This window comes from Heteronotia binoei, chromosome 4, assembly GCF_032191835.1.
Source record: "Heteronotia binoei isolate CCM8104 ecotype False Entrance Well chromosome 4, APGP_CSIRO_Hbin_v1, whole genome shotgun sequence".
NCBI classification, from domain to species: Eukaryota; Metazoa; Chordata; class Lepidosauria; order Squamata; family Gekkonidae; genus Heteronotia; species Heteronotia binoei.
The window spans coordinates 33,626,631-33,642,380 of NC_083226.1; the positions used below are offsets into that span (position 1 = coordinate 33,626,631).

The 15,750-nt window shown below is 44.0% G+C and overlaps 1 protein-coding gene and 1 long non-coding RNA gene across 4 annotated transcripts in view; both read right to left on the reverse strand.

Annotated features, from left to right (window-relative positions):
- Positions 1–1,102: 1,102 nt before the first annotated feature.
- Positions 1,103–2,468, reverse strand: LOC132569938 (uncharacterized). The gene is made up of 2 exons (XR_009555296.1): positions 2,437–2,468; positions 1,103–2,404 (listed from the first exon to the last, which is right to left on the reverse strand). It is a non-coding gene; the product is annotated as an uncharacterized LOC132569938 (long non-coding RNA).
- Positions 2,469–11,142: 8,674 nt separating this feature from the next.
- Positions 11,143–15,750, reverse strand: part of PSD3 (pleckstrin and Sec7 domain containing 3) — a 204,722-nt gene continuing 200,114 nt past the window's right edge. For all 3 annotated transcript variants that reach the window (XM_060237095.1, XM_060237096.1, XM_060237097.1), the window contains one exon: positions 11,143–11,580. In XM_060237095.1, the coding sequence (XP_060093078.1) occupies positions 11,365–11,580 (216 nt within the window). In that variant the 3' untranslated portion in view covers positions 11,143–11,364. The remainder of the gene's footprint in view (positions 11,581–15,750) is intronic.

Genomic DNA, 15,750 nt, shown 5'->3' on the forward strand with positions numbered 1-15,750 from the left:
CTGGTTTATGTGATGAACAAGCTCCAGTGCAACACATCCATCTAGTTAATGTCTTGCGCTTACACACCACCAGAATACTATATCATATCAGACACAGGCTGCAGTCCAAAGGACACTTTCCTGGAAGTAAGCCCCACCTGCTCTTCTCATTTGAACTTCACATTTGCAGTGTTTCAGCACTGTGCCTTCAGATCGAGTCAATGCCACAAAACGACTTGGAAGCATGCTCTTTGCCTGGAAATATGCTGCGCTGCTTTGAGCGAATGCAAGGTTTTCTGGCTGAGATTTCCTTATGGCTGTAGCTGCCATCCTCATGAGTGATGGAAAGTGCCAGCTGTCCAAGGGGCTACTGATATTTCCATTGTACTGTGTGACAAAGAATCTGAGTTCTGCTTCAGCGATGTTGCCCTGTGCTGTTTTGCTGTTATCATTTATCTTTTCACCTAGTAACTTGGCCTCTTGGGGTGCAGAAGACATCTGTAAAAACCTAGCAGCACTATGGCCAAAGGAGGGAGGGGTGATGTGGGATGGCATCAATTCAACACATTGAACAGCTGAATGCATTATATTCAGCAATATCTTCTCCAATGTGCTCCTTCACCTGAGGAAAGTTTAGTGAAATTTCAGTGGAGATCTGGAGGGCACACCAGTGTAGCCTCTTGCTCTGTGATAAAACTGGAGCCAATTCCAAAGCGGAGGCCGGTGTGTTGACAGCTTATTGGTTTCCTAAATCAAATGATGACTTCCTTTTCAGTGTTAGGTAAGGATTTTGTGCTTTATCTTTACACGGGACATTGTAAATCAGGACATTTGCAGGAAAGTGAAATATAAATTGCTCTGCTATTCTTTGGCCACAGTATTGTAAAGCTCCATAAATAATAATTATCTGCTGTCAAGTCACAACCAACTTTAGCAACCCCTCGACTGTAAGATTTTCAAGGCAAGAGATGAGCAGAAGTGGCTTGCCATTGCCTTCCTTAGCAAGCAACCCAGGTCTTCCTTAGGGGTCTCCCATCCAAGTACTAATCACAAGCAACCAAGCTCTGTATACTGGGCTATTCAGACTGCTGAACCATAAATAAGGACCTTCAGTTCCAGCCAATGAAATACATTTGGTTTATTTCTTTTCTAATTTTGTTTTTACATATACATATATCATATACATATGTGAAATCTTTCACTGGTTTGTTCATTTTCATGAACATAAAAATCCATTCAGAAGGCTTTAAGCTGTGTTGCGCCAAAGCAACATTATTCCAACTTATAAAAACAAAACAGAGTTGTCATCGTCATGAACATATACACAAAGAGGAAAAAAAAAGTCTACAATATCTCACAGTTTTATAACATCAGGCAAATTGTTGTCTGCGTATCACAGAGGGCTGACGCCAGCAATGGTAAAACAGAGGGGGAGAGGATTTATGTACAGACAAAACATAAGCAAATGTAAACTTAGTCTCAAAAAAATATTATTTCAATGCTATAAAAACAATATCCACATAAGTGAGTCCCTTCTCCATATAGAAGAGAATCTTTATAAGTGCCTTCATTTATTAGGAAATTGCCTTTCCAGTACCTGTAAAGAGGGAACAGACTAGCGATCTGAAGGAAATTCTATGGTACCACTAGAGAAAAAATTGCCAAAATGGTTTGGACCCTTTTGCTACTGACACGAATGAAGGAGGTTGTGCTTGCTTCTAATGTTCCCATAGGGAGAAATTAACCTTGTTGAGCAAAATCCTGGTGCGTCTCCTTCTGTAAATGGCAGCTCGAGGCTCCTGCCTGACACTACCATAATTGACTCCATAGCTAAGAAAAGATTGGTCGTAGTAAAAGAATTGGCCGGTGAAAGGTTGATATGGAAGGTCGAAGTCAAGGAAAGGGAATAAGGGCTCTGGATCAAAGTGCACTGAGATTATGTGTTTCATGTTTGGTCTTCGTTCCCAGACCCAAGCCAAGGAAAGAAATTGAAGCTAGTACACTCTATAAGCTGGCCTTGGCTGTTGCTTAGATTTTAACTTGATGTTCAGAGGGGTAGTGACTCGTTCAAAAACAATCTGGAGATATTACTTTAACAACACAAGAATTGCCATCCATTTTTCCCCCTATAGAAATAACGAAATCAGTCTTTGTATGATGCCTAGCTTTTCTGTTCCTCACATTCTGTAAGCTTGTGCCAGCAAAAAGAACTGGTAGCGACACTGAATGAGAACACCGAACTTCAAACTTTATACTCAGTATGACAATTATTGTGCCAGAACTGGAAGGGGAGGGACCCTACACATTCAAGGCTCGTCTCTTTTGATTCTGTGGGGCTCCCAGCAGATGTGACCAGTTGACATAGTTCCAGACAGCACTGGCAGTTCCTTCCCCAAATGCTACCTTCTACCATGCCATCCATTTTCTTCTTATGACACACTTTTGTGTTGCCTTGACAAAAGCCCAGCCTACTCTCTTTTAGTTGAGAGTTTATAAAATCACTGGAGTGATCATGTGTGATATTGCTCAACAGGAGGTCATGCCAGGGAAGGGTCCTCCATTTTAACTCTTCATTAATCTGTCTGTAGACCTCAGCAAAAAAAAAAAGTTGAGGGGGAACATTTCAGGAAAGGGAAATGGACCACACTGTTACCCTCGGACTTTAAGTCTCCTATAACTTCCAGAACCATAGGCTGGCCTGAGAAAATAATGAAATGGAGTGTCATCTTTCCAGGATCACATGTGTTTACCAGTGAAAGCATCACCAGTCAGTGCAAATGCCTTTATGGTCTAGAGTAATCTGGGTCCAGCCCAGCCAACCTAGGCCTCATATACGGTTTCAGCAGAGAAACTAAGTTAATGCTAAGCAGAGAACACAACCAATGGCAGGATTCCCTGCTGAAGCTTCTGATCTCATTATATATGTACACACACACACAAACACACACAGTAATTTTTAAATCCTCAGCCAAAGCAAACCACAACTTTATACTATCAAATTTTACAGGGAAATGCCACCATCAGTTGACAGAATGAATGAATGACATAATTACTGTGTGGCGACATTTCTCTGTTAAAAATTATCAGTATAATCCCATCATCAAAGCCCTGCAAATATCAGTCAGCCGCACCATCAAAGCAAAAGATACAAAAGACATGCAGTGATACCACTTCTGAGTCTAACTCTAAACCACTTCTGAGTCTACCTCTAACGCTATTGGAACATGTAACCTCTAGAATTGCACAGAGCTCAGCATTAAGGATAATGGAAAGCTAACTCTGGCCGGAAATCAAGGAACAGCAGTGGCAGACATTTTAGTCCTTTCAAAAAGAAATGTTCTATTTCTCTTTCAGATATCTCTTTCCCTCTTTTGTATCTTTTAGTTACCTGAAACCAAGGTGGAAGTTCTTAATTATGGTCCAAATCTATTCTCATCACACTGCTTCAAAAAGCAAACATATACGGTATATCTCTGTCCCAATATCTGCCAAGCACAAAGAGGCTGCTCAGTAGATATTTTAATGTGTGTGTTTATTTTAAAAAAATCTCTTCTTTATATATCTGCTGAAGGGGATAATAATACACTTGGGGCTTGTTTAAATTCATCCCACACAGATAAAAGAGTTTTGCAGAGGAAATCTCACATTAATTTACCAACTTTAATTAGGGATAGGCAAACACCTTTGGTTTTCTGGACAAACTGGATTATTTTCTAGACATCAGCCAATAACTGATCTGGACAAATCTTGACTATTCTAACTCTCTAAGGTTTCATAAACAGTTTTTCCAACTGTTTTAAATGGAGGTGCCAAGGACTGAAGCTAGAACACTCTACATGGATAGCGTGCTCTCTATCACTGAGAAATATCACTAAGGTACATTTGGTACTAGCAAACCCCTAGATGCTGAGGGAACTACTTTTGGGCCTTTTCAAGAGCCCATATGGCCTTTGGAGGAGTCTGCTTCCAAAATGATAGAACCAAGAGCCTAGTTATTTCTTTGTTTTGGTACATACTAAATAAACAGAAGAGTTTTTGACCTGCTACCACATCTAGCTTTATGGAAAATCCATGGAAGAACCAGGTGCCTGTTGAAGTATATACCTAGTTACAGCTATTTTATGGTGGAAAAACCCAAAGGATAAGAGCTTTGAAAGGTTAACCATCTCTGTCACATTTTGTCACAGCAGCCATGTGTCACACAATAGTGCACAAGCTATGAGACTGGGATGAAATTCAAGCTCTTCATTTGCCAAAGCAAGTTCTCCAGTCTATGCAAGACACAACTCCCCAGCTTCTCTGGTTTTGCCCCATAAGGAATATCTTTGTTTACTTCCACTTTAAAAAGATACTGGCCAGATATCTAAAGATCCTTTAACCTGGAGAAGTGGAAGATCTACTCTGGCTAGTCTTATAACAACTGCAGAACTATGCAAGGATTGTCTATGTCTTGCCTGTTTGGCCTGGCAACATCCCAAATGAAGGAAACTACTTCTTTGAAATCTTGACTTCTGCGTATTTTTATTCAATTCAAGACAATCCCAGTTTTGGATGCTCAATTATTCTCACCTAGGTTTTCCATGGACAACACATCCAATGCAAAATACAAAATGTGGGGTATAATAATTCTTAGCATCTACATAATGTTCAAAGCAGTATAGGAAAAGCACCTTCAAGAAGCCTGAATAACAGCTCAGGATTTTCTTCCATCTGTTGGAGAAGAGGGATGTGGCTGGGGAATGAGGAATTCACCAAAGGTCACCTAGGGGTGGATCTTTCAATGGTGCTACAAAGAATATATGGCACAGGCTCAGAAATGGGTGCATCGGGACCAAGCACCATTGAGCATTGCTTTCCAACTCCATTGCTTCTCAGGAGAATATTTGGATGTGGAATCCTATTGTGCCTTAGCAAAAGCCCTCTGGTGATGGCTAAAGGCCAACTTCTCACTGAGGTAAACTTTTCAGTGAAGTCCACAGAACTTGCTAACTTATCTGCCCACATACGGCACAAATCAAATGGATACCTAAACAGTAGAGCTTGTGAGGAGCATGCTTTGACAAAAGCAGAGCTTGTGCAAAATGGAGCATTATTTGCCCCATGGCTTCCGGGTTGCTGTCCCAGGCAGGCAAAGTGGGCTGATGGAGAACCGGTGCTGAACCTCAGTCTGTCTTGGTGGTATGGGCAGAGCTGTATGCCCGAGGGCTAACCTCGGAGAACCCCTTCCGGGGCCGTTTTGTGCACGGGTGTAATGTAGAAATCCCCAGAATAACCTTTTTCATTGCCCTCTCCCTCTTCTCAGCCAGAAGCTCAGGAGCTGAACCCACTGTATTCGGTCCCAGTTCCCTTTCTCTAAAGAGGGTGGAGAGCAGCTGGAAACCTTCAGATCACTTCCCTGTACTTCAAAGCACTCCAACAACCCCCAAGATGGCTGTTTCGTGTGCACAATTAAAAGCTGGAACATGCTTCCCGTCTGCTCTAATTCTGAATGTGAGCCCATAATGAATGCCGCTCGGCTGGGAAGAAGCTTTGTTGTGAATGGCAGCATTGCAAGGTGCTGGAAAGGTTGCATTTTTGTGTGTCTGTTCTTGTCAATTTTAACAAGCGCAGAATAGTTCTGATTATTTATTATGAGCAAAATGTCTGCCATTGTGTTGGGTGAGGAGTTTGTCCGGGGAATGCTTGACAGTTGCAAGGATCCTCTTGCCCACCGAAGGGGCAGTGCCCCAGGGTTAACGCAGCCATTTCTTGTATGCCTCTCCCCATCCTGTATCCTGTTTGTGGGTCATGCCAGAGTGTCCCTGAATGCTGGCCGGTGCCTTTGGGACACATCTTTAGGGCTCACCTGAAAAACGAGCCATAGTTGCTCTGATCCCACATAGGAGATCTGCTGCATGGCCAACGTGGATATGTGGTCCAGACAAGGATGTGCACTCCTCCATCTCAGGAGTTATCCAAATGCCTTTTGGGTGCAGAACTATGTTCCCATTTGGGGCTACTGATCATTGCAAACATTTTTGACTGGAGCTGCAACTGGACCAGTATATTTAAGGTATTCTCCCCACCCCCCATTTCTCTTTCAGTATTTGCTGGCATTACTTGCTTTCTGCCAAACAAGGAAAACAAAGACCCCATTAAAATGGGTCCTTACATTTTGAATGCTTTCTTATCACTCTGTGTTATATTTTCAATACTCATTTGATGACACTCTCGACACCCAGAGGTGGATTAAAACTCAACTACACATTTTGGGGTAATTCTCATTCCCTTGGGCTGAGGTAGCGGCTTTCCTGATCACTACAAGCTCTTCTGTCTGGATGGGCAGACATGGGTGGCTGTACAGAGCTTGCCAGCTAGGAGAGCAAATCCCAACAATTAGAGGATGGCCAATGCTGGGACCTGCTGGGAAGGCTTCCATCAAAAGCATTTCAATGCTTGAATGAAATCTGAGGCTGGGAGCAGTTTGCTGAAGCACCACCTCTCCTGCTGCTTCCCTGCCTGAAAGCTAGGCTTCACTCATGTGCAAAGCGGCCTCGGAAGGGTTTCTTTAGGGGTTAGCCCATGGGAATGCAGCTCTGCCCAAGCTGCTGGCTCCTTTTCCTTGTGCCAACAGGACAGACTGAGGCCCATCTCCTGTTCTGCCCTCAGGGATGGCAAACTGGCAACTATGGGGTAAATGATGTTCCATTTTGTTCACCCACACACATGTGGTGTAACCAAATTTTAAACCAAGGTGTAGTTAAACTTATGTCAACAATTAAACCTTTGCAGAATGGGAAACAGTCTTCCAAAAAGAAGAAATCTTCAACGCATTAATAGCCCTCCCTCATTCTCTCTCTCTCTCTCTCTCATTGGATTCTGTGGCCAAGTTCAAGGGCTCTCCAGTGGCAAAGCCTTTACAGACCCTGTCTTCACCACCCACTTTGCAAACAAAGCCCCAGAAGCGACAGACTAGAGATGGCCTGAGAAGTTAAAACGGCCCCAGAGCAATCCAGAGGGGCCCCTAACAATATTGCAAGCCCTACTCAGCCTGGACCCAACAAGCAGTGACCGAGCTGGGCATCGGCTTGCTTGTTTTCTTCTCCTCCAGAACTGAGCGAAATAGCCCCTATAGCAACACTAGAGCTACTGGAGCTTGGCTTTGCTGGATCCCACTTCTGCAGTAAATTAACCAGCCAATCCACCCCTGCAAAGAGGAGGGGCTCTCTGGCCTTTCTCTCTCCCATTGTGGATGTCATATTGCAATGATGCATCAGATCAAGGGAAATGTGGTTTCCTCCCCATGTCTTAGTGCTCAATGCTCTCCCCCATCCAAGGGGAGGGAATGACATAAAGCAATGGTTCAGCTCATGGGGAAGGATCTCTGTGTTTTCAGTGGGAGAAAAGAGTATGGCAGCCATCCGTAAAAAGCCGTTCCTATTTACTTTTTCCATGATGCACATGATTTCAGAATTTATATGGCAATCGCTTTGAGAATAGCTGCTATTTCAGAATTTTCACACAATGCTCAGCGAACAGCCATAGAGGATAACAGCCAAGTGACACAGAAGGCTCTTGCATAATTCAACTTATTCCTGCTTCAGCTATGGAAACTATTCTATGCTTGCTTTCACTTAATGGATTTAACATTTCTCACTTCTCTGCCTCTCCCCCCCCCCCACTACAAAAAATATTTTGAGTCCTCCCCCCTTTTCAACAGCATCTTCACTTTTTGCTGTGGGCTAACCCCAAGATACAACACACAGAGAGCAGCGAAGGTAAAGCCATCCCATCTTTTCCTATAATGCTGATCAGCCATGTCACTTGACCACCATGTCTCTCTTACAAACAGCAGCTTGCTGGTTTTTCTGAACCATTTGCAAAATACGAAGTGCTGCAGCGCGAGAGCAAGAATAAGCCAGCCTCCGTCTTGCTTATGCCACTCTTCTTTGTTCATTCTTTTTTACATTAACTATCGATGCATCTACCTTAAAACCAAGAATAGCATTCCTGGACCAATGATCCTCAAAAGTGTCAAGCTGGTCTCCCTAAGAAGGAGGTTCCAGTCATGAGGCAGCTCTAAAATGCCGGCACTAAACTGAACTGAATGCTGCTTGGCTTGCCAATGCTATACATCAGGGTTTCCCAAACTCCCCCTTTCCCCCCCCCCCCCCCGTGGCCCAGTTATTTTTACACTTCTCCTTTGTGGCCCACTAAAATTTGGGGGTGGAGCCAAGAGACTTCAGGGGTGGAGCCGGGAGACAGGAAATGATGTACAAACAAGCCTAAAACTCTTTCAATATTTTGTTTAGGAAAGGTAGGATAATAGTGGGATTTTGCAATGCAATTTTAAAAAAAAAATCAAGAAAAAGCACAAGGATCACACAGCAGAAAATTAAAAATATAAAATGTTCTCGTCCTGGGAGAACATGAAATAGCAGGGCATTTCAAGCTTCTCCTCCACCCCCACCCCCAGGTCTACTCAGATTAGCAGTGGGAAGGAAGGAAGGAAGGAAGGAAGGAAGGAAGGAAGGAAGGAAGGAAGGAAGGAAGGAAGGAAGGAAGGAAGGAAGGAAGGAAGGAAGGAAGGAAGGAAGGAAGGAAGGAAGGAAGGAAGGGGGAAAGAAAGAAAGAAAGAAAGAAAGAAAGAAAGAAAGAAAGAAAGAAAGAAAGAAAGAAAGAAAGAAAGAAAGAAAAAGAGAGAGAGAGAGGGAGGGAGGAGGAAAGAGTTGGAAACAAATAGAGGAAAAAAGAAAAAAGGAAATAGGAAGGAAGGAAGGAAGGAAGGAAGGAAGGAAGGAAGGAAGGAAGGAAGGAAGGAAGGAAGGAAGGAAGGAAAAGGGAGGGGAAAAGTGAAAGAAAAAAGGGACAAAAGGAAGAAAGAAAGAGAAAAGAAAAGAAAAACAGAAAAAACAGGATTGGAGCAACTCACCTTTAAAACTGCTGACTCTCACTGCGCAAATGCCTCCTTCTCCCTCCCTTCTCCACCGCTGGTAAATTTCAGACATTGTAAAGCTCCCCCCGCCCCAACCACCTGAGGAGGTGAGGAAAATGGTGCTAAGCTAACTCAGCGCTGGGGCAGGCCGCAGGCACTTCGAAGGGACCGCTCCTGTAACAGGTGCACGGCTAATTCCTCTCCCACACTTCCTGGATGGGAAGGAAGTGTGGGGGAGGGATTAGCCATGTGCTCGTTCCAGGCATGGTCCTTTCGAAGTGCCGGTGGCCTGCCCCAGTGCTGAGTTAGCTCAGCGCCATTTTCCTCGCCTCCTCAGGTGGTCGGCGGGGGGGGGGGGGGAGCTTTACAACGCTTGAAATCTACCAGCGGTAGAGAAGGGAGAAGGAGGCGGGGGGGGCATGACACCGTGGTGGGGGAAGGTGCGGGCGGCGGCCAGGGGACGGGAGGCCCCAGGGCCCGGCATTGAGCCCTGCGTGGCCCAGTGTTGGGTCCTGACCCTGCAATTGGGAAACACCGCTATACATAATAGAGCTTTTACCACAGAGAACAGCATCATTAGCTGAGCACACAGAGAGTCACAATCAACAGGAGTGCTCACTTTAGTATCAGAAATTCAGAACATGTTTCACTCTATTCTCTATGGCAGGGAATGTGAATCTTGTTCCTTAACCCCTCTCCAGTTTTTTCTCATTGGGTCAATAGAACAAGAAACACAAAAATCCTGCTGCTCATATCATCATAGTGGTTTCTAGGAACAACGTGTCTCCTTTTCCCAGGAAATGTCTCGTGGAGTTACCCTGTACTATCTGTAAAGTACTTTTATACCCTAGGCTGTACATATTGGGGGGGGGGGGGGGAACACGTCTTAGAGCCAGGCAAAGTTAAGAGGTTAAGGTGGTGTCACACTGCATTCTGAAGGCTCTTCAAGGATTACTTAGACAATGTTCCCCTGGATGAGGAAAATGAAGCTAGCACAGGAATACCAATAAACCTCCAGCTCTTCTCTTTGTGACTGGCCTGCACTTCCTTTGTAGATGACAGGAAATAGATAGGAGGGGGAGGCATATCTGTGACGGGCAAGCTTGTAGCCGAGGAAAATACTTGCTGGCACAAGGTGGCTGGGAAGGAACCAGGCTTTGATTCTAGGAAGAAAGACTCCACATTTCTAAATACCAGCTGTCTAGGAATTCTTAACACTAGATAGCAAGGGGAACTGGGTACCACACTATGCTTGCCTTTAGTTTTCTGGCACTGAAACGAAAATACCCAGTTGTAATCAATTAGTTTATAATAGAACTGTATTTGTTGAAGGAGGATAATAATGCCCATGGGGAAAATACACATGAAAGTTCTCTGTACAGCACACACAAGAATACACACTATTGAGAACTGTACAGAGTTAAGAGTTGGATCTGAAGGCTCAAGAGCAGAGTGAAGATCCTGGAACAGAACTTTCCCACTGGACCGCTGAGCCCCCACCCCCAAAGTTCTATTTGGGGGATGGTGGTCAGAGGGCCCTCATAAACAGTGTGTGAGGTAAAATCAGAGGGGGTATCAGCAAAAATACCTCTTGCACTGCCTACAGAAGTGCCATTTTACTAGTGTAAGTGCTGTCATGCACCTCTGAATCCAACTCAAGGTGACTTTGCTGATGAAACCAAGAGGTTGATTGTTCAGATTTAACAATTCAATTATATGGAAAAATAAAGACCAGCTTTGGCTGCAACCATCCATGATCTTCAAAGGGGAAAGCGGTGTTGGCCTTCCTCTGTCTCTACATCCAACAACTGTAACTCTGCTACTTCATATTTTGTCTTTTACGTTCACCGTTCACTTTTCAATCCCGTATGGAGTGTAGACTCAAGGGATCACAATAAAAATCTAATTCAATAGTCTAACTACTGACATGGCTGCCATCAAGGGGTGTTATCAGGACCAGCAGATCTGCGAGACCTTGAATTCACAGCATCAGCATTCTGTTACCTACTTGTCTTGCAGGAAATCAGTGCCACTTTGGCAAATGCAAGAATCCATCCGCAATGGAGAAAAGTCCATCTAAAGCTTTGTCCAGTGACCCTCTCTGCTACTGAAAAGCAGTGGACGATTTGAGAGATGAACATTACAAGCCAGAAGGAGAAGATAAAAAGATGGGGCGGGGAGAGAAATTGATCATGGGACTCTCTTCCCTTCTCACCCTCCCCCCCGCCTCCTTTTTTCTTATTTTTAAAAAAGGATTGGATCAATTGCTCTATAGATAAATTAACTAGGCAAACACAAGTCAGAAGCCAAAAACATCTCCAACAACCTGTACAGAAACAACAAAATGTACAATTGAAAAATGTCACTAACACCCCATTCAGGCAGATGTGTTAATTTTCGTTTTGTTTTCATTACGGAATGGTGATCAAAGGGAGAGCGCTATGTTATTCCTCCAGCCTGCCTCAGATGCCCTAAGTCACCTTCTGCTTGACGCTTGGGGTTTCAGGTCTATAGTCCTTCCGCTCGGAGATGTTACGCTTCACCTTGGCACTAACTGGAGACTCCTGATTTAACGAAGGACTCGAATGGCATTTCTTCAGTCCTGGGCCATCATTCTCACTGGTGCTCAGCAGCTCTTTTCCTCCGCCATCTTTGAGAAGGGACACATACATTTCATAGCGGATTTTCTGGGGGGAGGAGGTGGGGGGGGGGGAGAAAAGAAACCAAGTCAATACTCAGCCTGGTATGTTATGTATTTGTTTAGAAAATGTATATGCTGCATCTCTAAAGAAGGAGGCAGCTAATAAAGTAAAACAGAATAACATCATTTTTTAAAAAAAACCCATTAAAACTAACAAACGAATAGGAGATATTTAAAAACCAATCAGAGCATAAAAACAGTATAAAGCATTTATCAGTCTAACGTAATTCTTATGAAAGAAATCCTCAGTACAGAAGCAAACTGGTAAAAGCAATATTCAGAAGATCAGTCTCTTAGGTAGAAGCCAGAGTAAAAAAGAAACATTTTGGCTTGGCACATAAAAAAGAAAAAGGTTTGTGCCAGATGCAGGCCTCATTTTGGGCAGGAGCTCATAGGAGCAGAGCTCTGGAACCTCTAAATTTTATTGTTTTTCTTTCTTACCCTCTTTCTTATTGGGTAGACTGATTTCTAGAGAGATTACTCAAAGTAAAATATGTACTTTTACATCAGATTTCACCTGTCAGTCTTTGAAGTTTACTTACCACACCAAGCTGGAATTTGGATATGCTATACACAGCTTTACTTTAGTTTGTTTCCATAGTATGATTCATATGCGCACACACACACACAGAGAATAACCCACTAGCTACTGCACCACCAGATTTGGGGATGTGACATGTCCAACAGCAACCACAAAATGGATCAGTGAGGCATACAGAGTGCAAGCTTATTTCACCAGTATAAATACACAAATAAGTTAGCATAAGGGGCAAATACCATTACAAGTTTCAAAGTACATCAGTTATTAGGTACCAAGACAGTTTTCTGTGTCTTATTAAAATGTCTTTTTAATTTGAACCTCAAGGGGAAAGGCATTTCAAATATGAGGTGCTGCTGCTAAAGGAGCCCCAAAACTCTGATTGCCACCTGCCTCTCCTCTGCAGGCAGGAGCACAGAGAGCACAGACTGGCCTCAACACTCGTTTCCCACAAGCCTGAAATGTTTTCCAAAGGGAAATTTGAATTTGGCATTTCCTCCTATAGGGAAACATCTGAAGTGTATAGTGGGGAGACCACAAAGAAGGGTCTAGCAACAGGGCTAGCAATATTTAAGGGGTGGGGGAATTCACACATTCTGAGGTTATCATCAGGTTTATTAGTGGTTAGACCATCAGAATGGAATCTGGGGATACCCCAGGTTCAAATCCCCACTCTGCCACGGAAGCCTGCTGGGTGGCCTTGGGTCTTGCTCACAGGGCTGTTGTGAAGATAAAATGGAAAAGAGAACAATTATGAGAGCTGCTTTCAGCCCCCAATGGAGAGAAAGAGGGATACAAATGAAATAAGTGAGGAAGTAAATAATGTAACAGTTCCCATTCTTGGGGAGAACACCTGGAGGAGAAGTGGGAAGATCCTGCGGCACATGAGACACGTTGCTTGCCCTCAAGTGGAGAATCCTCAACATTTCATACCTTGGACCAGCTCTCAACACTATCTCCCTGATTTGTGAAGAACTGCTTGGTTTGTTCTAATGAAATTATCCATGTGTGGTTTGTAGGAGTCAGGTGGTGTCTTCTTCTGCTCTCTTTTCCTAATGCCAGTGTTGGATTTGTGCCCCAGTTCACAGATCTTTGCAAACACTGAGCAAACACTGACTGCACAGAATGATCTCTCCATCCTTGGCTATGGAGCAGGGGGGACTGGGGCTCTTTGGGGGAAGTGGGAGGGGACAGGACACAGAAGGCAGGACAAAAGGGGGGAAGCTCAGAAAGTTTGAGAACAAGAACTGGTCTGAAGTAAAATGTGAAACAAATGTAAAGCTTTCTCCTCAGGCAAAACATGTGAGGTGAGGAATTTCAAGGGAAGCCAAAAGACAATAAAACCAGAAATATATCTCGGAGAAATACACATTCTGTTCTTTTCTTGCCTAAAACACCACGTCCTCTGTGCTTAAATTCTTTACCATGTCAGGGCAGCAGCACCCTAAAGATAAGGGGTCTCCCCTCCTCACCACCTGTTCTGCAGACCCCTGGAAGGACCCTGGCAGACCCCCAGAGTCCCTGGATCCCAGAAGAAAAACTGGTGGGCAGGAGAACTATCATGGGTACAAACCTAATACAAACAAATGGTCCAGAAGAGAGAAAATGCACTTTAGCAAGTAATGAACCCTTGAATTTCTTCAGGGTGTAGAACGGAACACAGCCCTCTGTTATGGCGCAGTTCTATCTACAGCTCTGCGTAACGCCTCAGTGATTAATTCAAATAACTTGTGATTATCAAGAATTCAGGGGGAAAAAAACCCTAGCTTTCAAGAAATACAAAATGCATCCTCTACCAGCCTCCCTGAATGTTTTATTTAACAATGTGTCTCCTGACCCATCCCCACTGAAGCGGTGCTAACGTTGATGAGATTCTACCAATTGCCCACACACACTTCAAAAAGGAGGCAAAAACTCCATTATCAAGGTATTTGTATTCCACAATGAAGAAGGAAAAAAAACCCAGTGTGTTTTCTTAATTCAAAACAGGCAGTCATTATTATTCAAATGCAACAGCCTCTGCCAGCGAGCACAAGAAAAAAGAAATGACCAGGGAGTGGGGATTCCAACAGAGCCCTTTAAAGGCCCAGAAAAACCTCAAGTAAATTTAAAATTTAATGTAGAAAGACAGTCACGCACTTGGTATCTCTGTACTTGCAGTTCAGCAGCGAGAAGACCAATAAATTAAACCGTTAAAAGAGTGTCACTCAAAAACAAGGCGAGATGAATACTGATAGCGCATCAAGACTGACTCATGCTTCATCAAATAAATGGATACACCAGGCCACAAAAAGAAAGAAGAAAAGGAGCCACGAGTTCCGGATTGCCACGCAGGGTTTTGATGTTCCTGTGGCGCTTCTGTTTGCATTCTGGTTTATCCGAACCTGGAACATCTCTCTACCTGTCCCCTCAAACAAACTGTGTCTGGAAGAAGCCTGGAGTTCTTCACTGAGAAAATTCCCAGAGCAAGTTCCCCTGGAAGACAGTTTGCCCATTCCAACCCCTCTTTCAATACAGTGCACAGCACCAGGTGAGCAGCAATCCTCAATATGGCACCAATGTGTTCCTTGGCACCTGCTCACTTTTTGAGTTCTGGGAGTTAAATTCAAAGGATCTTGAATGGAAGAGGAAAAAACAAGGAGGTTCGAGTCACTTCCCTACCAGATGACTGACTAGAACAGTGCTCAGCCCATCTTGGGCATTACAGCTGGGTTTGGCTACAGACACTGGGTTTCCTATATCTCCAAGATTTAACAACCTTTCACTATGATTGCACAGGGAACAAAAACCTTTTTCCTTTCTTGAAACCAAGCAAGATCTCCTAAAAGCAAAGATCTCCAAGCAGGATCTCCCAGCTTTTCTCCAACCCCTTGATGTGAGAAAATAATCGAGGAGGCATCGAATGTGCATTTACAGGACTGCCCATTTGGAAGATTCCTCCACTGTAGAAGACTCTTGGGTCAGACATCCCAACACCTTTTCAGTGTCCTTGGATTCTGTGGCAGCCATTTTGTATTGGCACTACTCTGGTGGCAGCCATTTTGTGGTGGTGGACATCACCCTTTCTCAGCATTCACTGGAGACTCCTACTGCATGTTCTTTTCTCATGAGGCAATACAAAGGTCCAGCAAGCCTTGCTGGTGTCCTATGTGAACCGAAAGTGTTACTCCAGAACATTTTCTGTAATCCTGTGCAACACATAGGACTTCCGCAGAAATAAGGACATCTTTGCCCAAGAACAAGAACTGTAGACCTGCTTAATTAAGTCTGCTTAATTAGACCTGCTTAATTAGACCTGCTTAATTAAGTAGACAGTGCTGCTCTTGTGTGCATTACTGTGCATATGCTGTTCACGCATGCTCCCCACAGTATGGTTTTGTCTGTGGACTGTTCAGCCAGTACAATATTGGAGTACAGGCCTAAGCCAGAGCAGCCAGTTTAGGCCCTTCTATTCTTGTCCACCACAGAAGCTACAAGCTCCTGTTGTCCCTGCCATTTGCAGCATGCATAAAGCAGGTTGCCCAGCCATTCTCTAACCTTTTTGATCCTGCAGGCACCTTTGGAATTCTGACACAGGGTTAGGGTTCCCAAGTCCAACCCCAGAAATATCTGGGGACT